The 24,873-nt window shown below is 39.8% G+C and overlaps 1 protein-coding gene across 1 annotated transcript; it reads right to left on the reverse strand.

Moving 5' to 3' along the window:
• Positions 1-51: 51 nt before the first annotated feature.
• On the reverse strand, positions 52-24,543 carry iqch (IQ motif containing H). The gene is made up of 21 exons (XM_074632791.1): positions 24,360-24,543; positions 23,358-23,480; positions 23,151-23,245; positions 22,914-22,989; positions 22,533-22,652; positions 20,322-20,418; positions 20,029-20,109; positions 19,611-19,780; positions 18,267-18,812; positions 16,519-16,585; positions 15,405-15,488; positions 15,142-15,314; positions 13,938-14,210; positions 12,864-13,052; positions 7,590-7,710; positions 7,078-7,364; positions 3,428-3,586; positions 2,037-2,159; positions 1,090-1,151; positions 522-630; positions 52-335 (listed from the first exon to the last, which is right to left on the reverse strand). The coding sequence occupies exons 1-21, from the start codon at positions 24,408-24,410 to the stop codon at positions 297-299; spliced, it is 3,045 nt and encodes a 1,014-aa protein (XP_074488892.1). The 5' UTR covers positions 24,411-24,543; the 3' UTR covers positions 52-296.
• Positions 24,544-24,873: the final 330 nt, after the last annotated feature.

Here is a 24,873-nt window from a genome sequence, read left to right on the forward strand (position 1 = left end):
TTCTTTAATAGCTGTCATTTTCCAATATTTAATTATATTCAAGCAGTTAAAACAGATTACAAAACCATTTATTATAAAGGCTCATGACAGATTCTGACAATGTTTTATCAGGAATTAATTCAGCTATCTGTGTGTTTGATCAACATTGATTCATCTCCAGTGTTCACAGTGTAATTTGACATCAAAGCGGGCTAAGGCATGATGGCTTAACTCGGCGAGATGAAGGTGAGTTTATTGGTGAAGCAGCTGTCTAAGCAGCAGGTTTGCCTCCACCGCTGGCATCTGGTTCTCAACAGTCATCTCATCAGTACATCTTCTATGTTCTTGGTCAGCTCCTCCAAAAAACAAAAGATAAAATAAGTTAAACTACTACCCATTATTATTCCACATGGGAACAATCTTTCATTTGAAAATATATATTTTCTTCAGCAAAAAATCATTCCAGCTGATCAGAGCTTTCACTCAAGATGCAAGTTTCATGATATAGTTGAGGAGGGATCGTTAAGTCATTAACACGGTACCTTAAAATTGGTTTCTCCGTGCATTTTAGAGGGCGATATTTCCTGATGAATGACTGACAGATTCCGAGCAAAGGTCACCAGAGCTCCCTGGAGATCCTCTGAGACGGTTCTATTAACGACACCCCAAACAAACGAGTTTACAAATGTTCCCCGTGTTGCCCGCTAAGAAACAATCACCTTGTTCATCTGATGGTGGTGGTTAAATGAAACTTTCAGCAGACATCTTCATCTTCAGCCTTTAGGGGGATGAGCACAGCTGGATTTAACTGTTACAGCACTGTGTAAGCTAAAGGATTTGAGTGATAAATATGTTAAATAACCCTCTGCTTAACAACTTCTACAGTTTGTACCAACATTTACAAAGCCAGAGGTGGCATGTTAATCCTCTAAAAGAATTGTCTTTCCTCTCAGTCTGGAGAAGTCTTTCATCCACCTAATCCGCTACTGTTTTGAACAAAGGGAGGTTAAAGCAAACCTTAATGTGCTCACAATTCTTTCCCCTGGTAATAAACCCTACATTTCAATAATACTGTTTGTATATGAATATTCAGCAATAATAAATACTTACATCATTCCAATGCTGCGTCGCTCGCTGTTGTCGTAAACAGCAAAAACAGTGCCTTGCTTCCTCTGAAAAGTAAAAGCCACAAACACACAGTGAGAAGCAGAGCTCCATCATCACATAGAGCAGATTAAAAGAGAACTCCACCGATTCAGCATTGCACTCCTTTAACATCGTCGGACTCTTGATGTACAGCTTAAGATCAAAATCAGTGGAGCAGAACCAGAGATATCAAGTTTTTTTTTTATCACATACGTTCTTCTTCCTTGTCAAAACCTGGCACCTACATTACCCACAATGCAACTCGAGATTTGGGTGTGTTATTCTGGTAGTACGGATGTCACGATACCAGAAATGTTGTAGTTGATACCAATACGAGAGAAAAGTCCACGATTCTCGATACCCAATACGATACCACGGTAAAAAACAAAAGTAAAACAATAAATCCCATGTACTTCAACATCCAGCCCTTTATTACCGTTTGCATACTGATTTTTGTGAATCTATTATTAATCCGATGATGCGCCAATTACTCGCCAAAAACTAAATTGTACAATACTACATTTAAACACATCATGATAACGTTATAATTTATATTTTATGTAATAATGTAGCTCAAGGCAACCTCAGTACGTTAGCTCTTAGCTCCTTATTTAGCCAAGCAGGACTGTGCTACTGCAGAACGTTAACTAGCCTGCCAATTTTGACACGGATTTGTTGTTCATAATGTAGCATTATCAGGGAAAATTTCTATTGTTCCCGGGATGCCTGGACACCGTTAGTCTCGAGCCCTGATCCCCAGTACCTACGTTACCTTCGGTACAACAGAAAAACAAGTACCGAAGTATCAAAGTATCGGTTCTTGAGACGCCCCTAGCTTGCAGCAGCTAAAGCCTGACCTGCTAGCCTCAAGCAGAGATGAGGAGTGTTGTGATGTGAGTGAGAATTTTCACCTTCATGTTAAATCCTATACCATGAGCCTTGCACACCATAAAGAACACATTATGGTATAACATGGAGAGGTTGGAGTGAAACAAGTGGCTCCCGATAACTGCATAACGATTCACCACAGGAGGCTGTAAACAAGAAAACAAGAAAACAGGATGTGAGTGTGTGATTGTTGGCATTAGTCTCTCTATGAATCTAAAACAAGACTAAAACATTTTTTTGCTGGAGATGCTCTATTATATTTGGAGTTAAAGTATAATAGGTGTTGGTGTGTGTAGAGATGGCTGAACCGCATACTCATGTCCTTAGGGTCACTGCTGAGTTTGGGGAGTGTGTGTGATTAGTAAACATGATGAGTGAGTGCGGGGCACATGTGGTAAACTGTTGGGCCTTTCTTAATTAACTGCGGGGAGGAACAATTAATGTTTAGAAGACATGCCAAATACAAGATGAGCTTAATTGTACGACGCCAATCAAAGAAAACACAGTTCTGGGACTGCAAATGTTTGCATTCAATTCCAGACAAAAGCTCTATACCAAATGCACAAAAGCACCACTCAACGCACAATACATATCACCATAATAGAGAGGGTTTCTGAGCATGCGGGTGTCATAAGTAACACTGGAGAGGTTGATTACTTAAAAGTGGCAGGGCTCAAGAGGATAAAAATGTTCCTGGTTCTCAGGCACCTTTGGGAAACAAAAAAGAGCAGGCCTAAGCCTCTGTGAGCTCAGGAGATCGCCCGTAACTCGCTGTGATGGGTGTGTGCTCGCGGTTGTCAAACACAGGACCCTCACACAACAATAAAAGTGTCCAACAGGGATTTAATTGTGTTTGTAATATGCAGGCCCCTAATGATGGCCACTGCTAAAGCCATTAACCACTGTGGTGGCTCAACTGCTGTACTGAAGCACCGGGCCACCGACTAAATGAATGTTTGATAAAATAATACAAGTCGCAGATTAACAAGCGTAAACTCAGGCATAGTGCTAATAAAAGAACTCTATTGTTTAAGGCCTGGCACCAGGTTGATGAGGTGCTCAAGCATGCATACACATGCATAATGAAAATGGTATGAATTATTAATGTGTTGATTATTTAGGCTCATCTATCAAAATGATAATGAATTCAGCACCTAAACACCAATTGAGCTCAGTGCGTAATTACAGTATTTAGTTGTATTTAACAAAAATGAAGAGGAAAACATTGATCTATCTTTGTGATTACTGCAGTGGTATAATAATGTCTTCTAAAGGCTCAGCTTGCTTGGTGGTTTCTTTCTTATTGAGGACACTGTATACAACTTCTACTATAGCATTTAAAATCAACCTTCTCCTGTTTAAGAAAAATGTGACATTATCAAAACTGTCCTTATAAGCAAATATAAAATGGTACTTTGGCTGCAATCTGGTGTTCACAGCATTTTTCTCGGAGTGGCATTGGCACTTCTAAACAGCCTGTGCGGCAATTCAGCGTTCCTCCAGTCATCATCAGAAGCATCTGGGTCATGGCCAGCTGGTCACTGTACGCGAGGTCCAGATCAATAGCCCACACCTGCAAACAAGACATCGTGAACCCCGTGTCACAGCAGAGGAAAAACAGACACTATAAACTTAAATTCCAATTTAATCACAAAAAATGGAACATCAAAGTATTTCACCCAGCAATCCTTGTAAAGAGAGGGGTCAGTACCTTTTAATCCTTACAATGTTATCCATGTTGAGAGGCAGGGGAAAGGAAAACACGGTTAATGGTGTGTGCTCGACAGATTTAGGTAATTCAGCTGTGGAATGACACGTGCACAAAGTAGATCCTTCCCTGCATATTTGTGTTCAGTCTGCCTTGGGCTACTTTGTGTGGCACAGGTCTGATGAGAAGCTAAGTTCAGATATGTATGGTAAATGGCATCATTATAAGTATATTAAGGGGTCAGGTATGGTCGTAGCCTTCTGCTTAAACAGGGCTAATTTTCCCAATAATAACCTAATAGCTATGCCCTCTCTTCAAAAGTGGCAAATAAATCACCGGTGAAGGAGTTGTTAATAACTAAGTGGCAGTCGGCTGCCTCCCTTTGCGGTTCCTATTTGTCAAAGTAAACGCTCCTGCCACTGAATGCAAATCGCTGCCTGTCTGAACGCCGCAGTCTCTGTAACCTGAGCACTTCATCTCCACTAACGCATGGATATCTGACCATATACAGTAATGCACTTATAACATTTAATTTTTTATTAAAATTCAAATATATTGTGAAACATAGGTCATATAGTCTAGGGCTGCAACTAACTTTCATTTTAATTATCGATTAATTTAACAATTTTTTTAAATAAAAAGTCAGAAAATAGCAGAAAATGCTTCACATTTTCCAAGGCGACATCTTCAACTGTCTTGTTTTGTCCAACCGACAGTCCAAAAACCCAAAGATATGCAATTTACAATCATACAAGACAAAGAAAATCAGCAAACATTTGAGGCGCTGGAACCAGAGAAACTTGGCATTTTTGTAAAATAATCAAAACGATGAATCAACTATCATAATTGTTTATGGCTGCAACTAACGATTAATTTCATTGTCGATTAATCTGTCGATTATTTTCTCAATTAATCAATTAGTGGTTTTAGTTTATAAAATGTCAGAAAATGTTGACGTCCTCAAATGTCTTGTTTTGTCCACAACTCAAAGATATTCAGTTTACTGTCATAGAGGAGTAGAGAAACCAAAAAATATTCACATTTAAGAAGCTGGAATCAGAGAAATTTGACTCTAACTTTTAACTTTATTTTTTAAATTTTTTTTTTATCAAAATAGTGGGTTAATAATTTTGTAGTTGACGAATAATCTATTAATTTATTAATTGTTGCAGCTCTATAATTGTTGTTGATTTGTTTTTTGTCAATGGAATAATTGACTATTAGCTCATAATTTCAGATCATCAGTTCAAAATTATGATAGTGTATGAATTTTTAAAGTGCTCTACAATACAAAAAATATTTCACAACACTTCCAATGAACCACTTGAAGAAATACGAATATTATTTTAGGCAACATGAGCTACAATGTTGTAGTTGGTAATCTGGAACAGTTTTTCAATGAGTTTTAAATTTGTAATTTCATGAGTAAATGTTGTAATTTCAACATTTTGACAATACAAGCTATATGAGAATGACATAGAGGAGGATATACAGTATATGCAGTAAGTGTTATAAACAGCACACATCAAAACAATTGCAAGCTGTGTAATTTCATGATTATCAAAAGTTCTGTGCTGCACTCGGCCACCATTAGCTGCCACTGGATAGACGCTGGTCTGTACGCATCAGGTTGATACCTGGGCCTGAGTGATGGACACACTCCACCGCGCCATTCATTCGACTCACTAAAAAATCATACTCCAATGTCTCATTGTCGCTCTTAACAAAGCCGTGGGAAATGTAAGCCTGGATTGTACCTGTTTTCTATTGCCTTGCATTTTCATTAAAAACCCTGATGCTGCAGCTGGGGCCCCGCCGCTCCACAATGTGAGGAGAGACTGCAAGGGCAAACATATGTGACCCACTTCTTCCCATCAAATAAAGTAGGCAGCTTTTAGCAACAGGTTTGAATCTAAATTGATGTTTAAATCCAGACAGGTTTGCCCATGTGGCTCTCCTCTGTCTGCTCTGTGTGCGGGGAGATGGTTAAGAATCTGCCTTTAATGTTCCTGCCTCTATTGAAGCACATGCTGTTTATAGGCTGTTCTTAATTATGCTGTCAGTGAATCCCATTCAATTTTGGGTCAACATTGAAACTGAAAATTAATTTTAAGGCTGTCATTATATCAAGTTAAAGAAAAGGGCAGCTCCTATTCATATGATACATTTGAGAAATAGCATATCATTTGAGTGTCACTAAAATTACAATTTAGAGCGTAAATTAATTTCTGAAATGTAAAAAATACTGTGAGATGTATTTTTTCTTACCTTAAAATAAATAAAATGCGATAAAATCCACAGTCCATGTCAAGACTACTGACAAAAAAAAATCTGTATTTTAAGTCTTGAAGGAACCAATAATACTAATGCACTAAAATAAAAAATAAAAAAGTTTTACGATACAAATTGCAATGTCTGAACACTGCTTTGCTCACACTGTGTGTTAACATCTAATCCATAAGAGACTACCCTCTAGTGGCAAGCATGCCCTTAGCTAGTGTCAAATCCATTTTTTTATACTGAGAATACATTATGAATGCAAACAAAAACAAAGCTTCAAACAATGACGAGAAAAAAACAAATATTCCAGATGTGTTGAAATGTCCTGAATAAGAGGAAGATGTATCGCTATTTGATGGATTTTTAAAGAAAAAAAAAAAATCTGAACACATTCAGTGTCCTTTTTCACGTAAAACTGTAACATACCGTAGCTCTAGAGCTTTCTCCACTGTTTTGCAGGTTCAGTATTTTATAGACCGTATTATAAACAAAGCGTTTCATTTTACAGCTCTGGATCAATAAGCAGTCAATGTAGCCACATGTTGGGAGCAGAGGTTAAACCATCATAAACCAGCCCATTTCCAATATCATAAATCAAGAAGGTATCAAAACTTAATCCTGACAAATGAGATGAGGCTTCGACGGTGCCTCGCTATAACAACGAGACACATTTCAGCAGACCACTGCAGGTAAAGCAGCTAGGGGTTAAACACTGACAGGGTGTCCCTGTGAAGCCGCCAAATCACTTTAGAATGACCTATTGTCTGAAAGATAGGCGCCTCTGAATGTCTCGGCACTGCGAGGTTAAAGGGCAAGCCTTAAATGGTGGAATCAGTGTATCGACACGATAAGACCCGACAGTTTATTAGATGGCCTTGTGACACATTTGGTCCCTGTGCCCACTGTTTGCCTTGCCTGTTTTACCAAATCCCAGGGGAGCAGTAGGGGGGACACCTATCAGCTCATATGGCTCCCTGATCCAGCCTAAACATTGATCTCTTTCACCGATATGGTGAAATAGAGAGCTTTGACGCCACATGCCGCAACAGCCCAGACCATATTTAAGGCAGTCTCACCTTTTGCTCCTTGGTGTTGCGGTTCAGAAAGGTGGCCAGGTCCACGGAGACGTAGCCTACAATAAGGCGTTGTAGACAGGCCTGGCCCACACGCATGCAGATGGATTGCAAGGTCTCCGGGTGTACAGAGGTCTGAGGAACAGTAGAGCCGATAGCTTCCAGCTGACAGGAGCTATGAAGCTGGTCTCCACAGGACAGCATGGTCACCTCACCCCCGGGCTCCAGCAGCAGATCTACTGTCAGACAGGTGACGCTGTCTGAAGGGGGGTAGGCCTCCACCACACCGCCTGGACACACAGCGAGAGCAGAGAAAATAAAAAAAGTTACCAATGATACAGCACCTGAACGTCTCCTAGCAGCTGTTTAACAACCAACATGAAATGTATTAAACTTGTCAGGTCACATAGGCAACATCTGGGAAGTAGGAAGGACGTAGGAAATGTGTGTTAGCATATTCCAAATGGTTGTATTAGCAGGTGAATAGCATTCAGGGCTGACAATAGATATCTGACCTTGCCTGAGGAAGGTCTTCAGGAAGCAGGCCCAGTTGGGATAGCGGGAGGTTTTAGCAGGCTGGGCGTAACGAGCGAGCCAATCTGGGATTTCATCTAAATATTTAAGCAGCACAGACTCCTGCAGAGAGAAAGTTAAGGTGCATACATTAGGGGATCTACTCAAAATGACAGATCTGAGGACATTATGAATGTTTTGTTAATTCAAACACAAGTCAGTAACTTTATTTCGTCCCGTTATCAAAGCGTTCTGGGCGTCGACTACATTAGTGGAAATGCCCTTGTGTTATCCGGATGACTCCAGTGACTTGCTTGTTATCCTCGAGACCTTTGGTGGCTGCTTCAATTTCTGCGCGAGTGCCTGATGGATGCCGCGGGACGGTCTATCTGTGAGTGACAGCCTATTATCAGAAGGCCTCAGGAGTCTAATGGTTTTAACTCACAGCCACAGAGACAGCACCTGCCCTCAATAACAACTCTCTCCACTGGGCAGCTGATGAATGCCTGAGCTAACCCTCATCTATCTGGGGATCAATCAGGGCTCGACTGAGATCGATATCACTCTTGTTTCTGTAACTAGGAAATGCCATAATGGTTTCACCACTTAATTACGCTGTTAATTTCTAACTTTTGTTTTAGGTGTCTCTTAAACAGTTTGGCAACTCAAGTACACTGTTTTTTCTCTGACAACAATGACTCCACTAAACCTTTAGCGGTCATTTTATACCATATATACTGCGTTATAAAAGTACAATTGAATGCTTTATGTAGACTGTATGACGAGTCAAAGTGCTGAGTCTTCTTTTAAATACAGGTTTTTCTGAATGTAATAATGTCAGGGTATGACCATTAGACAAGGCTTTAATTTGGTCATACACAATAAAATATGTGAAACTTGTCTGAATTCTGAATGGAAATAATGTCTTTGTTCTTCCATCGTTCTATCTAGAGCGTAACTTTGTTTTGAGTGTATGCCGTCCGGCTTCACTGGAGACAGGACCGGAGATTATGCTGTTGATATTCCAGTCATGTAACAGCCATCATCGTATTCAAGTACTGTAAGAGGCGAGGTCAAACGCTACACAGTGATTCCCCCTATACAAACCATAAAGCACACAATGGTGCGGCAAAAAGTGTAAGGGAACGGTTGTCATTTTCAACGGAAGAGCAAGCTCACCCCGGGACTTTGCCTATGCAGTTCACAGAAAACAGCAGGACAGGGGGGGCAAAGAAAGAGAGGTATTTTGCAATAAATTATTTGGACTTAAACTGCGTACAGTACCCTGTGATAGGATTCAGGCTTTGCTTGGTGTCCACATAAAGCCAAGCAATCGGGTCATAAATAAAATAGATGTTGCCCTGCCTCTTTGATTGCCATCTCATCTGTCTACTACATAGTGAAACAACTGAGAAGCTACAGCAAGTCTCTGGAATAGAGGGATATAATCTGACTAGTCATACATTTTTGTATGAATATTCATTTTCTGTAGCACTGTTCCACCAAAGCTTCAACCTTAATCTACCACAGCCCATGACTAATTCATGTGTGACACTAAATGAGCTCTCTTGTCATCACATCCTCCTCATCCCTGGTTGAATTTAACATCTTAGCACGAGGGCAGCAACATTTCCTCTGCTTAAAAAAATGCACAAAAAGCACTTATGACCTTCAGTGAAAACACAAAGCAAACGTGAACTACAGGAAAAACATCTTATCAAGGTAAATCCAGGTTAATTACGTTAAGACAGATCATTATATATTTAAAATCCTCCATGCAATCACAGACTGCACAATATTTAGACGGAAAACATCTGCACAAAATGTCCCGCACCTCTTCAATGGTAGTGATTATCAAATGACCCATTTCGTTGACAAACTTAACCTAAATAAGGTGTTGCTCAAGATCTGTTTGTACACAGCGTGACAAAAAGAAACACTCCATCTGTTGACGCTATTAGGTGTAATTTTTACCCTCTTGTGCCTAATGATCCATATGCAAGCTGTGTGAGCGCTTAAGTGCATGTGTGTGTGTGGCCCCCTTCAGGCGTTGCATGGGTGCAGATCTACATGTCTTTAACCTCTCTCTGTGTAAATGCTAAAAGAGGCCTGGGGGGCTTTTTCTGCAGGCTGGAACATTGTGCTGCAGGCTGTGGGCCTCACCATCTCCCAGACCTCTGTGGAAGCTCCTATAGTGTGGTTGCGAAGCCCTCCTCCTTCCCGTTGTACCCTTTTAGGCTTTCTTTTACATAGCCAGAAGGGATCTGATTGTTGGTATTATTCTGAAAGACCACATGGTATTCTTGTGAGTCAGGCTTCTTCATGCTGCGCTCTTCAGAACAAGCAATAATTACAAAAATATGCACACAGTCTGTGTAGACTGAGGCCAAGTGCACTCTCTAATCCCCGCTCTACTTTATCAGTGATTATAAAGGCTATGAGACATTCCACTGAAAACGTATTTGTATAATATACACTCCAATCATCACTTATTTGTTATTTTTTTGGTAAACAATGATCTTGGTGTTATTCTTGGTAATTATGAATTAATATTTAAAATGCTTCATTTGACAATTTGTGTTTCATTAATAATTAATTAAATTGCTATTATTTTCATAGCTTTAAACATCTATTGCTTAAATGCAAATATTCCGTATCTATCCTGTTCACTATCTGTCACTGCCGTCGCAATTAGGTCCACTTCTTTTCAGCTAATGGGTGTTATATCTCAAAATATACGGCCATGTTTGAACATCTATCTGCAGTTTCTGCTGTGAGGAGAGGACGGCGAGAAGATGCGCTGATATAAAATATTCATATGTTTCTATCTAATCAACAACATTGTTCTGTAATCTTTCAGCATATAGAGCCAAATTGCTATCTTCAGTATACACAAGTACAACAGCAGAAGGACGATGTAATACATTTAAGGAGCTAATACATTTTAGGAGAAAACAATGTCACAAGAAAGAAAATCATGCAATGAGGAGCACAGGATGTGGGCTTTGCTTTGATTAAAAGAGCAAGGTGTAGAATAAAGGCCAGTTAAAGTGTTGTGTCCATATGGCCCAGAAGCCTCGAGGCTGTCGGCCTACACTGGGGGCCTCGGCACTCTTCCCTCTCCATGGGACCCCAGCTGGTGAAACAAACCCCATTTACTTTCCTGTGCTGCCTCAGCCACCATTATGGACCTTGGCTGTGGCTCAGCCACTCTCTGCCATAATTAACAGCACCGATGCCACAACAATTACAGCCCCGCACTGCACATACACTATGAATCAGAGGACGAGCTAATAGGAACAAAACAGAGTGGAGCCATAAGAAGCTCGAGATGACTGCTGTTCTTTCAAATGGAATAAAAAGTAAAATCGTTGTGCTCCAAGCCCACAATCATTAGCCTGTAATTAGTTTACACAAAGCTCCCAGTTAAATGGCAAAATACGGTAATTAACACATGACAGAAAATCAAAGGCTACTTTGTAAGCATATGAGAAATAAGAGCCAGGGGCTCAGAAGCTGTGTAGATTGGATCTGTACTAAATGAATGGTTTACCAATGATTACGTGCATTTTATTTTTTTTGATTAGGTCTGAGATTAAATCTGAATTTAGTTTTTGAGGGGAAAGCAAATGTTGATGATTTATAGAATAATTACAATGTCACACTTTTAACGCTACACACCGTACTTGTACTAAAATGTTCTCTTTACGAATGGCCCAGACCCGACCAATGAGTGTTATGGACACACAGAGAGAGAAAGCTCAATGCTGTAATGCTAGAGCAGCAGATCAGCTGCAATTAAGGATTTAAGTGTTTAGTGTCATTTGTACTTCAATAAACTTTCAAGGCATTTGTAATACAAATTCAGCTGTGAATCTGCACAAAGGTTTTATATAAATTAGGGCTGTCAAAGTTAATGCTATAAAACGCAAATTTGTTTTAACACCACTAATTTCTTTAGTTTTAAAGCTAGTCATGTCATACTAGCTTGCAGAGAAGGAGGCTAAACAACGCTCCAAACTTATGCTAAGTTTTGGCGAGAAAAAACTGGCATGGCCATTTTCAAAGGGGTCCCTTGACCTCTGACCTCAAGATATGTGAATGGAAATAGGTTCTATGGGTACCCACGAGTCTCCCCTTTACAGACATGCCCACTTTAAGTCAAGTCAAGTCAGCACACTGACACACTGACAGCTGTTGTTGCCTGTTGGGCTTGAGTTTACCATGTTGTGATTTGAGCATATTTGTTATGCTAAATGTACCTGTGAGGGTTTCTGGACAATATTTGTCATTGTTTTGTGTTGTTAATTGATTTCCAATAATAAATATATACATACATTTGCATAAAGCAAGAATATTTGCACACTCCCATGTTGATAAGAGTATTAAATACTTGACATATCTCCCTTTAAGGTACATTTTGAACAGATAAAAAATGTGAGATTAATTTGTGATTAATCGCGATTAACTATGGACAATCATGCGATTAATCACGATTAAATATTTGAATAGATTGACAGCCCTAGTATAAATATATACACATATACAGAGAAAGAAATGCTTTGAACTGTGATTTAATTGTCACTGCCAGGTGAGTTAAGGCTCTAATACAATCGGACAGGTTTCTGTTCTCCCCAACACATCAACACTACTTGATGCGTTTGCCTCAGAGAATGGATAACGGCTATGTCTATAAACAGATATTTTATCTATTGATTTAATGTTCTGTGGCTCTGGGGACGATGCTCAAAATACTGTACTACAGGGACCAGCATTGTGACTGTTAAGACACCCACTCTAGGCTGAATGATGGCGTCTCTCTGACCTCACTGTGACCTATCTTATTGTTCATTCAGTGACACAAGTGAATCTAACCCTTTCTCTGAGCTGTCTCATCTCAACACGGAGCACAATCTCCATTTTAATATCTGGCTGTTACTGTAATGTTATCTGTTAAGTATCTAGTTGTTAGCATGTTAACTTTAAATGGCTGATCCCTCATTGGTGGGAGTGTAATAATAATAGCAATAAACTTTATTTGTATTGCACTTTTCTAAAACCAGTGCTTTGGAGGGAGCCATAAAAACAAGACATAATAGTAAAAAACATCAATTTAGGGAGAAGTAATAAGGGAAATGAATAAAAATACAAACCAAAATTCAAGCAAATTCAATAAAACATTGCATAAAAGTAAGTGTGTAAAATGTCCTTTAAGAAGTGATCCTATTGTTTACGTCAGGGAAGGAATGACGTAATCCTCTGAGTCACATATTTACCTGAATCCACTCTGTGCTCCATAGCTCAGGACCGTAACGACGGCATTCCTGTAGGGCCCAGTTATAGCTTTTAAGGTGGCGTACATCACAGTATGCTGTGCCACGGCCGCCGTGCTCAGAGTCCACCTTGAAGAGCCAGCGCTGCACATCCATGTTTTGAGTCAAGAGCCTAGCCAGTGTTTCATGGAGCTAAACCAAGAGAGAGACATGAGAAACTAAAACTAAAATAATACAATTAATTACAAATGAATTAGGGCTAATAGTTAGTAAAGTTAACGCGATAATAATGCGTTAATGCAAATTCAATTTAACGCCACTAATTTCTTTAACGCATTAACACAACTTGTGATTTTTAGGTTGTATCAAGCTCGAGTGAAGATACTAAAAATGAAATATGAAACTATAAAACCTAAAGAATCCATTAGTATCAACCATGTCATACTAGCTTGTCGTGAAAGAGGGTAAACGACACTCCAAACTTACGCTAAATTTTGGCGAGGAAAAACTGGCATGGCCATTTTTAAAGGGATCCCTTGACCTCTGACCTCTGATCTCCAGATATGTGAATGGAAATAGGTTCTATGGGTACCCACAAGTCTCCCCTTTACAGACATGCCCACTTTATGATAATCACATGCCGTTTTGGGGCAAGTCATAGTCAAGTCAGCAAACTGACAGCTGTGTTTGCCTGTTGGGCTCGAGTTTGCCATGATATGATTTGAGCATATTTTTTATGCTAAATGCATTACGGGTTTCTGGACAATATTTGTAATTTTTTGTGTTGTTAATTGATTTCCAATAATAAATATATATATATATATATACATATTTGCAGAAAGAAAGCATATTTACTCACTCCCATATTGATAAGAGTATTAAATACTTGACAAATCTCTCTTTAAGGTACATTTTGAACAGATAAAAAGTTTGCGATTAATTTGCGATAATCGTGATTAACTATGAACAATCATGTGATTAATCACAATTAAATATTTGAATCCATTGACAGTCCTTACAATAAATGTGTTCTTCTTCTTGTTATCTGTGTATGCATTTGAGTTTTTGATCTCTGACCTGGTTTAGCGAGTAGATGTCTCCTTGACAGGGGGGTACATCGACCTCCGCCACGGCGAAGATCCTCCTCCCTCCAGACTTGGTGCCGTAGAGCTGTGCAACAGCCGGTTCTGGAGCCAGGATTGGCACTCCCAGCTCATCGGCCACTGCCAGGTCATCCATGTGGGCCACTCCACCCACAATATAGGCCTGCTTCCCCTGGATCAGGCTCCTGATGCGCTTCAGGGTGCGTGGACTGTACTTTAGCAGCGTGGACAGGCACATATTATGGGTCTGGAAGAGAAAAGGGGGAAAAAGGATTTCTGCTGCCGCTAAGAGTTCTGAGTGTGTCTTCCAAGGGTTGTTTCTTGACCTGATTTATCACTGTGTACACACAACAGATCTATTATTGTAATAGCCAGCAGGGCTTTAACCTCTCCTGTATTCCAGCAGGTTGAATTGATAAAAGCTGCCTGTGGGAGGCCTCCTCTATCCTTCACATCTTTAATGTGTGCTAGCAATGAGCTCCTTGGGAATATAACTAATTACTTCACATCTGTATTTATTTGATCCACATGGAATTATCCCTTCTGTCACTGGCAGAATGCGCTGCCAGCCATGGGTAGCAGTGATTCATCTCAGCAACACGTCTGGCACAGTTTAACAACAAAACAGCAGGAAAATCAATAGAAAGAAATGAGGAAGACCATGTCATGTTGCACATTCAATCTCGTGCAAAGGCATATAAAAAGATGGATAGAATGGCTGGATGTAAAAAGACAATATAACAACACCTTCGTTTTATTGTATTGAGGTAATCAAAACAATTCTGAATTTCTGAAAATGCAGCAGTTAGATGGAATAAACAGTTAATAAACCAAGTAATATGGAATTTAATTATTTACTGAAAACCAGCTAGAGACCGTTTGCATGTATTTTAATTAAGTATAACTTAATATAGCTCTAGTGTGTTTACCTCGAAATAACACAGATGTTTAATTTCAAAAGTAGTAAAAGGGAATGAAAAATATTAAACACACACAGAGTGTAAGAGAACTGTATAATAACAATCTCCTCTAGTACCCTCTAGAGGAGGATTCACAAACTACAGATGCTTGTAGCATCTCTACAGTGCAATACAATTCTAAGATCCTGCTGAAAAATGAAATGCATTGTCAGGGTTTTTTTCTTTGAAGTTTGTGCACAAAAATGTGATTGACCTTACCGGGAAATAATCTACAGCCTCAGGTGTGAGGATGATGAAGCGTCTGACCGAGGAGGATGTCACGGTATCATCCTCGACTGTGGCTCCATCACACTTCAGGAGGCTGGTGTAATAGTGCAAAATGTCGTCCCCCAGATGTCGCGGACACACGTAGATCACCTCCACTTTTTCATCTTGAAATATACAATATTACATGTTTACAGTAAAGCACACAGAGGAAGTTAATGTGTGTATATGGAGGTGAGGCTGGAAAACACTCTTACCTCTAATATCACACAGTCTGCTTATTTGGATGTTCTGTAGGACGTCAAATCGCCTCAAGTTCATGCGCTGGCTCCGGGAGTATCCTGTCAGAACAAGGTCACAAAAGAAGACTTTCAGAGAGAGATTCATATCATCTCTAACTGGCTTTATTAAAAATCTGTAGCTCTGTACAACTGCCCTCAGATGTGCACGCTACTAGACTTGGGGGACGGGTAGTTAAGTCAAATCAACAGCAGTGCAATCTGATGATTAATTTAGCTTAATAACTAGCAGGTGCAGTGTGCTGGGCGTCCTGTTGCACCATGTCCAGCCACCACTGAGCTACATCCGGTGGTACCTCCAGGATTTCACTCTATGTCTGTCTGGATTTCTGCCTGAGAGAGAATCCTCAACTGAATCAAGGTAATTAAATGATTGGATTCATGCTAATTAACAACAATGGGGTTCAACTTTCTAATTATCCTTGCTCACACAGCACTCTCTGTAGCCACCCCAAGTGCAAATAAAGCATTCCATCTGCTAGTAATTAGGCTTAATAATTTTAGACAATCGCTCAATGATTTACAATGCACATGCCTGATTACAGTCTAAATGTGACTGCCGTGGTGAAATTAGAACAAGAACGGATCATAGCTTGATGTCTGATGCAAATACACAGCAGCTTCTTCCTCTTTGTGTGTGTGTGTGTGTGTGTGTGTGTGTGTGTTTTGTTTTTTTGCACAGCAATAAAATAAGACCTTTGTGCCTCTTGCAAATATTCCAACATAATGGCTTTTCATTTGCTTAATCTGCAAATTAAATGGCGATTGAGACTAAATTGTTCAGTTCCCTGGCATGGGGACTGTCATCATCCTGTGAGTGCTTTCCTGCAGAGAGTCATTTGAACGAGACAGAGTGCCTCCACCAGGGCCACAGACTGGGGCAGCAGAGTGGTGGTGAGACAGGGGATGACTGCTGCTACATCAGATGTGTGTGTGTGTGTGTGTGTGTGTGTGTGTGTGTGTGTGCGTGCGTGCGTGCGTGCGTGCGTGCGTGCGTGCGTGCGTGCGTGCGTGCGTGCGTGCGTGCGTGCGTGCGTGCGTGCGTGTGTGTGCAGCAGGCAGAGAAAGCTACCTAATGAAGGGATGTGGATAATGGTCCTCTTGGAGGACTGGATGTGTTTCCAGTTGGCTGCCAGATGCTGGGGATGGAGGAAAGGAGTGATCAGAGAGGGGACTGCTTGGACGCACACACACACACATACACACACAAATCATCACTGCATAGCAAAAACACATCAAGCCAATCTCTCTCTGGGCTAACAGAAGCAAACCAAGCATAAAATACCACCTTAATTAAATTAAGCGTTTACTTTAGAAACATCTTCTCACAATTAATTCAATCAGCAAGGTACATGATGCTACTGCCAGGGGAAGATTAGCAGGCTTAATTAACAGGGTATGAATGTTTAAAGAGCGAGAACATACATTTAGTGCATGTATACACACACACGCCAATGTTAAAACTAAATGAACTTGTAGGCACTAATTAATATTGTCTCAGCGCTCTAAAAGATGTTCAACCCAGGTGACAGCACCGACATGACATCTACGCTGAACGGGGAAAAATTTACAGAACAGTTTGCATTTGGGAAAATTGTGCTGTCATGCCGCTCTCTTGAAGAGCTAAATAGAAGCAGGTCTTTATTTCTTGAGCTTAGGATTGCAAGGTTCTACAAGTTAGAAATATTTGTAGTAATGTAATGTAGTAAATCGGTCTTCACAGCTTAACAAGGCACATACCCCCAGAACATCTAAAAGATTTAATTGCATTAAATTAAATTGGTTTTTGATGCCACCGCATTCACAATCATTTAAGCTGCAAAACAATAATTTTACCTTTACAATCTGTTTTCATTTTAAAACCTACAACACATTTTGAAATTAAAATATTTAACGCATCTATAATATTTATAGTACGTCATTATATATTTAGCTATTGTTACATGTAGTGTAATTGACCATCGGAATGGATTGGGTACCTTATTTGCCCTCGATCACTAGCCCTCATAATCACTGTTTCTCCATTTGTCTTCTTTTGCTATCAATGTGTCTGCAGTTTTACTTTATTCATCTGTCTCTTTCTGCTGTTCTCTACTGTTCATCTGTCTCACTCTTTCTTTCTGCTGTTCCCCTCCGTTCATCTAACTCCTCTGATGTCTTATGGTTGTCTTGCTTCTTTCTGTTGTTCTCCTCTGTTCATCTGTCTCACTGCTCCCCTCTGCTGTTCTGTGTTTCTGTTATTCCCAAACTATAAGCACTAAAGCAGCACATTTTAGTTAACGTTACATGCCATGATTAATGTCCCTCCTTTTTTATTGATGCGACATTGCCCAATTTCTGTTGTTACTCTTATACTCATTCATTCAGAGTAGTAAAGACTCTTGGCACCTCTGAAAGGATGTTGCTCAAACAAAGATTTTGACTGATGCTTTTCACAGAATGGGACATAGAACTTAATATTAACAAGCTGAAATGTAGAGAAATTATTTTCTTTTTAGCCTAAACAATATTTTAAAACAATTAACCTGTTTTTTTCTAGAGTTAAATGGTTATATTTAAATTTTAAAACACAAGCTCAAAGTAAAAATATTATGCAGATAATTTAATTTAGATAACAAATGACTATACCTCAGATGGAACCAAGTGCATCCACATTTTGGATTTGTCTAATTTAATTTAAAAGTCATAAATAAAAGTCTGACTCTAATTTGAGAAATTGGGATAAAAGAAAAACAAAGGCGAGCTTTGAAAAGGTTAGAGAGCAATATTAAGTAAGAGAGAGAGAGAGAGAAAGCACACATTGGATATAAGCGACATCACCTGGGCTCTGCTGCGGTAATTCTCCAGTTGTCTGAAACGCCGGGCCTGCAGGGCCTTCTTGACACGACGCATCTGAGCGTGCATCAACCATGAGATAGCGATGATGCCTACCGCCCACTTGCAGCGGCAGTGGCACAGGTAGGCTGTCTGGGCTGAGTGGCGCCTCCAGCAGGACTGGATGTGGATGGCAGCCGCCTCAGTGCCTCCCTCTCCCTTGTAGCGCTGACCTGGGCGTAAGACCAGACTCAACACCTCCTCCCAGTTTTCAAGCACGGAGAGGAGGCTGGTCACTGGGGAAGCCTTTCTCCAACCATTATCCCAACCATGGCCAAACTCCACTAGTCGCTCCCCGCTCACTTTGGCTAGAGGCACAGCAAAGTCCCTGAGCAGCTTTTCTAGGGCCTCCAGAGCATCGACCACACTGCTCCAGCACAAGATAAAGCTCTGCTTGAAGTGACAGAAATCTGTCGCCACTGGGTTGATGTGTCCCTTTATGATGGTAAAGGGGTATTTGCTGATGTTTACTCGAACTTGCACAGGTAGATCCTACAGAACACAGGGAAACAAGTGAGAGGCAACCAACCTAGAGTTTACTTATACAGTGAAAGTGGCAGTAGGTAGTATATTTTTGGCATCATTGGGCAAAAATTCCATAATAACCTTTCAGCATATTGTAATTCAAGTGTTCTGAGAGATAAAGAGACTTCTGCTCCTCCTCATGGCTCTGTTTTCAGGCTTTAAAAAAATCTAGCCCGTGACGGGAGACTTTGACCAATCACAGGTCATTTCATTGAGAGAGCGTTCCTATTGGCTGTGCTCTGGTCATGTGACCGGAACTTGGCGTTCCTTCAACAGATTTTACAATGGCGGCCGCGTCACAAACCTTCTCATTTTACAGCTAAACCGTGCACTACAAGATGATTCTGAAAACATTTGAGTTGAATAGGCATTAACGTAACAGAATATTGATTCATATTTGACCAGCGCTGTCTAGTTTGACCGTTTGGTCGGAGTTCGCGAGTGATTGACAGCCGGCTCTCATAGATAGCAGATGGACAGCGGACCTCAGATCAGCTCTGACTGCTTGTTTTCCTCCGGTCTGTGAAATCTTGCAGATGCCGTTAGGAGCACCGGAGGACACAGAGGCACATGATTTTTTTCAGGTTACCTGTTTCATGTACTACTGTCAGGATATAGCAACCGTTTTGTAAAAATAACTTTTTAAAATCATATTTGCTCCAATCTCGCCTACTTCAGCTCCAAAGGAATTGAAATATTGTCTTTCTCGGCTTCTCTTTCTTGATTTAATTTAACATCTATTTAAAATGATTACAGTGTTCTCACCTGACAGCTTTTAGGGATAAAACCGTCGCTGTGGGCCATGCTCTTGGAGGATGTGGAGGGAGGCGGTGTCTTGGTGGTCCAGACGGGTGTGCATTCTCTGCCTATTCTTTCGCAGGTGGATCCAGGTTCTGTTTCCCATTTCAGCATCTTGTGGCACCTGGACTTTGAGCCTATCAGACAGAAAGTCACAAACAGACAGGCTCAACTGTACTCTATCGGTGGCAAACAGCTGTGGCAGCTGTACCTACTACAACAGAGTCACTGAGGGGTTTAAACTAAAAGACAAAACAATGAGAGAAATGGCAAGAGAGCAAAACAGAAGACAGAAATGCATAATTGCATAGAAGCCCTCTCAAAATATTGGATTGCCACAGTGGCAGTACTTTTATTAATGTCAATATGTCCAAGGGCAGCAGACCTTTCTTAGAAGAATATGAATCCTCTCTGGGGTGAAGAGAGGCCGCCTTATGCTGGATCGACATATGAAGCAAACTTGTATCTGGCACAAATGGAAATAGAAAATAAGAAAAACAACTTTCAAAACATTGTCCTAGAAAAGATTAGAAAATACAAGACAATAATATGGAAAACAGAATGCTAAGTTAAATGTCATAAACATCAAACAAACACCAACTGAAACGCACATTCAATGAGCATTTGTCTAGAGTATAAAAGGTGAGGTGTTGGTGAGGTGGTGAAATATCTGTTTACCTGTCCCAATGTCTTCTTCAGACGTTGCCAGGCCATGGCGGCCCTTTGGTTCAATGGTTGGAAGACTTAGGCCAGTGATTATTCTGTGATGTTTTTCCTTAACAGAACAGTTTATAAGATCAGAGGTTGTACATTTGATATGAATAAAATCAATGCAATGCTACCAAATCCTGGTCCAGTATTTCCTTGTCTGGCCCTAAAAAGTTCTTGCCCACAGCTAAAGAAGTCCGGCCCTAGCTTCAACAAAATAAATGCAGCAATTACAAGTTGAGAGCTTGAGCATGTTTATATTGGACGTTTTTTCTTCAGCAGCTAGAGTTTCTTTCTTTTCTAGAGATATTGTTGTAAGTGTGGGAGGTAACCAACCATTAATCAGACTCATGTCAGCTTGGTGATGTAAGAAAAACAGAACTTTTTAGCAGAGTAAGTATAAAGGAGAGGCCTGGGATAGCCTACATGATTACAAACAATAGATTTTCTGTATTCATTAAGAATTTAGGAGAGCCATAAAAGTGGAACTGGCAAAGTTGTAAACCGTCCTGTAACCCATCTAACCCTACATCAATTAATCACAAAGTAGATTAAAGGTGTATCTTAACTCACAAAGCAATTATATTCTGCTAAACATAAACATTTTTAAAACACAGTACCGTATCGTAATAAAATTAAAAGTTGATTTAATGGCCTAGTTTAATATAAACAGATTCAAATGTGTCATTACTCATAAAACACAAAGTTTGTGCTGCCGATCCTCCAGACTTGCCACCTAATGTCCTCTCCTTCGTTCTCCTCAGACCACTGAGCTCTCTGACAGACCACAGGTAGCAGCCAGGTGCTGGGAGAATCTCCCCTCAAAGGCACACATCTGTTTCAGATGGGGTTGGGAAAAGGTGGCGCCTTTTTGTAAAATTGCTAAAATGCAAAAGCTCATTTCCTGGCATGGGTACGGAGTGGAGAAGAGCTGGCCTGAGCTGCAGGAGGAGGCAGCAGGCAGAGAGCCAGTGGTTAGCAGTTGGGGAAGCTACGGCTGTCTTATTGGCATGCTGGACAAGGTACCCACTTCTGTCCTGAGACAGCTGTAAACCAGCAGCCCATAGCACAGCAATCAGGCGCCTGTTTCTTTAGAAGAATGCTGATGTGCTGCAATCTGCTGCTTTCCGCTTTCTGCAGCCAGCACTTCCATCTCTCCTATATCAGAGTGACAGTCTTGGCCGCTATTTCTCATGTCAGTTATAGATTACCAAAAACACATTGGAAAAGAAAGTGTGTAAAATATATCTAAAACTAATGTCGACCTTTGCAAAGATTAATTTGTTTGCTGTGACAAGTGCTGGCTGTCATCACTGAACCAAGTGACCTTTATGTCACTGTCTCTCTGAGGATGAGACTTGAAGCGTCTATTAATGCAGACCTGTACCATCACTCTTCACTCCAGCATAAAGTGTCTATTTTGGGGATTAAGGGAGTAAGCATCGGGGAAAGGAGCAATGATATCCAATTCATCTTAGTTGTAGCAGAAACTCTTGTAATGCTTCCTGATCAAATTTTTCCCGAGGCATGTGCTGTATGTTACAATTAATATCAACAAAGACTCAACATAACAAGAATCAATTCTGCTCTAGATCAATCTCACTGTGCAAAATTAACTGGAGGACATGATATTATTGTGAGTATAGTTTATTATTATAGTTGATTATAGTCCTTTCCAGCAGTAAGATGGAAGTGTAATGAGAAAATCTGCTCCATAAGTATGAAAGCCAAAATACCAGATGTAGCCTGATTTCTGCAACTAATAAAAAGTTACAAATTCTCCTGGTTGTTCCGTTTTACAAAGCCACAGTTGAATTAACTGTCACACAGTCCATGATTGTTATGTATACTACTCAATCTGACAACAAATTGCAGTACATAATTATGGGAGAAAAACATCAACTATCATCTTGATTCCACAGAGAGCCTGAAAAGCTCCAGGGCAGACCTGAGTCAAGCAGCATTTTTAAGTTCATAGTGTTTACTTTAAACCCACCTGGAGTGCACAGTACATCACAATGAGGTATTGACATGTAACATACATATACTGTATTTTGAAAGTATTTAATCGAACCTCTCTGTAAAGTGTTGTTTCTATGGAAAACATGCATGGCGTAAAAAAATGTAATACAATCTACAGCTCAAGTTATACTAATCTAAATTTATAGTCAGATTACTTACTGTATTTGTGCTCCTCTTGTGGACATCAGGGAGTGATATCCCAAATTTCTGGTGCATAATGACTCTGTTGTTTGGATGAGCAGGATTACACAGCAAACGCCTGGTTAATGCTGACTTGTGCTGAACAAGACAGATAGAGGAAAAGTTTAATTAGCATTATCAAATATTTAAATATATGTATATTTGTGCTAAGCAGAAAAGTATTTTCTTTTTGTCTCATGTGCTGCTCTATCACACCATGTCTACTTGTTGTCTTAATGTTTAATACAATGGAATACTTGAATTTCTAACTTACCTACCTACCATATATTTTGTAGCTATACTCTATATTACTCAGTGAAAACAAATAGTTTTCATTTCTGAACATGAATAATAATCTACCTTTTCCCCAGGTGAAGCCCCTGGAAGGTTTTCCCTTTGTGGACGCACATCTGGGATATTCCCCAGAGCAGGTTTCCTGTGTAATGTCTCTATGTCAAACTCACAATACACACAACCAGACTTTATACAATTCAAAACATATTCCTTAAGAGTTCTAACAATGAGATGGTGAAGGAAAGTGTCTTCACTGTAGACAATTATTTAGTAAACAACACATCTAAGCTTCTCCTTACTTACCATTTGGGAATCTGCTTCTTTTCTTGTAGGTCTTCAATTCTTGGAAGAACCAGCAGCTGCTTAGACACAGTTTTCAGGTAATCCTCTGTATGCTTCTATTGACAATAAAAGAACAGAGAAGTTATCTGTTTGTAATTCAGCAACCTTTGTCTGATGTATATTCAACAATAATATTATCAGAGCTTATTCTGCATGAAGCATCCTCACCCTGATGCAACTCTCTGTCTTGCCAATGGCAGCGTCCAGGGCTTGAATGTCCAGTACTTTTCCCCCTTCGTTGACAGTGATGCTCTCAAGACTACATTTGAGTTGTCTCAAATCCTCTTGAAGCTGTAATATACAGTCATGTGTAGTAGCTAGGTTATATACTGTGGATAACTGGTCTAAAAACAGCCAACAACTACTAACAACTGACTTTAACTTGTAGCTTGTTCTTGCGTATTGGTAGTTTAGCTAAATTTATATCTAGAGATTTAAAAAGAAAGAGAAATGTTAAAGGTCCCATATTGTAAAAAAAAATAGATTTTCTATGTCTAATGTCTTTTATATTATAAAGCAGGTTTAAGTGCTATGAAAATACTGTTAAACTATCAAAACGCTAAATATACGGAGAAACACACACAGCCCGTATTCAGAAATTGTGTGTTTGAAACAAGCCGTTAGGATTTCTGTCCATTTGTGATGTCACAAATATACAATAATTACACCATTACACAGTTTTAAACATAAACATACTAAATGTGACCCAGTTTATATCCTGTTGCAGTGTATGTAAATAACATCAGCTGACAGGAAGTACACATGGACCCAAGCTGTTTCCTAGCAACGCATTCCATTGCAATTCAGTTGAAATGCACTAAAACGGAGCGTTTCAGACGGAGGGTAAATACAGGTATATTCAAGCAGACAGTATGAGGAAAATAAAGTTTTTTTTGAACATTACAGCATGTAGACATGTTCTAGTAGAAACACAACATATAAGTATGAACTTGAAAATGAGCACGATATGGGACCTTTAACAGTTTATGGAATATTAGTTCGTTATTTTCTGGTCTGTGGTCTTAATTTAGCAAACCTGTTAACTTGAACTAACAGCACAAACTAGCTTGCTAGTTAGCCTAACCTAGCTAACCTAGCTAACTAACACTATATTCTCTAGTAAAGTAAATAACTAGTGATTAACGTGAGCTATAAGGTAGACAACATTACCTCCAGTAAAACTGCTCCCAAATCATCTTCGTTTTTAAGCGTGTCAGACATGTTTGTATCGGGTTAATAATAATGTAATATGACTAACATGTGTCAGGACATCATAATGACCTGTAGTCGTTGACGTTAACTAACTGTAACCAGCTAGCGACTCATCAGTCAACAGTCTTCAAACAGTAGTCACCATGACAACGAGAACACCGACTCGCGGGGTTTAATTTCCCCCGAGTAGGAACTGTCAGGCAGACCGTCCCTCTAGACCAGGGGTCAGCAACATGAGGCTCTTCAGCTCCTCTCCAGTGGCTCCCTGTGGATTTATAAACATGGAAATGAATAACTGTTTTTTGTTTACGTTTTAATTTTTATTAATCATTGTTGTAGGTCTATGATACGACAGAGTATTAGGGACACATTGAAGAAAAATAAATTTTAATTTTAATTCTTTGGATTGTTTAAGTATGTGTCCTCCCCTTTGTCTCTGAATTCAATTGAAATTATAGTTTAAGATGAAATT

This window comes from Sebastes fasciatus, chromosome 4 (assembly GCF_043250625.1).
Source record: "Sebastes fasciatus isolate fSebFas1 chromosome 4, fSebFas1.pri, whole genome shotgun sequence".
NCBI classification, from domain to species: domain Eukaryota; kingdom Metazoa; phylum Chordata; class Actinopteri; order Perciformes; family Sebastidae; genus Sebastes; species Sebastes fasciatus.

Coding starts and splice junctions, on each gene's coding strand:
- iqch (XM_074632791.1), bottom strand. CDS start 24,410: ATGTCTGACACGCTTAAAAACGAAGATGATTTGGGAGCAGTTTTACTG. Junction 15,315..15,404: donor CAGACTGTGTGATATTAGAG/GTAAGAGTGTTT, acceptor GTATATTTCAAG/ATGAAAAAGTGGAGGTGATC. Junction 3,587..7,077: donor GCAACACCAAGGAGCAAAAG/GTGAGACTGCCT, acceptor TCTTGTTTGCAG/GTGTGGGCTATTGATCTGGA.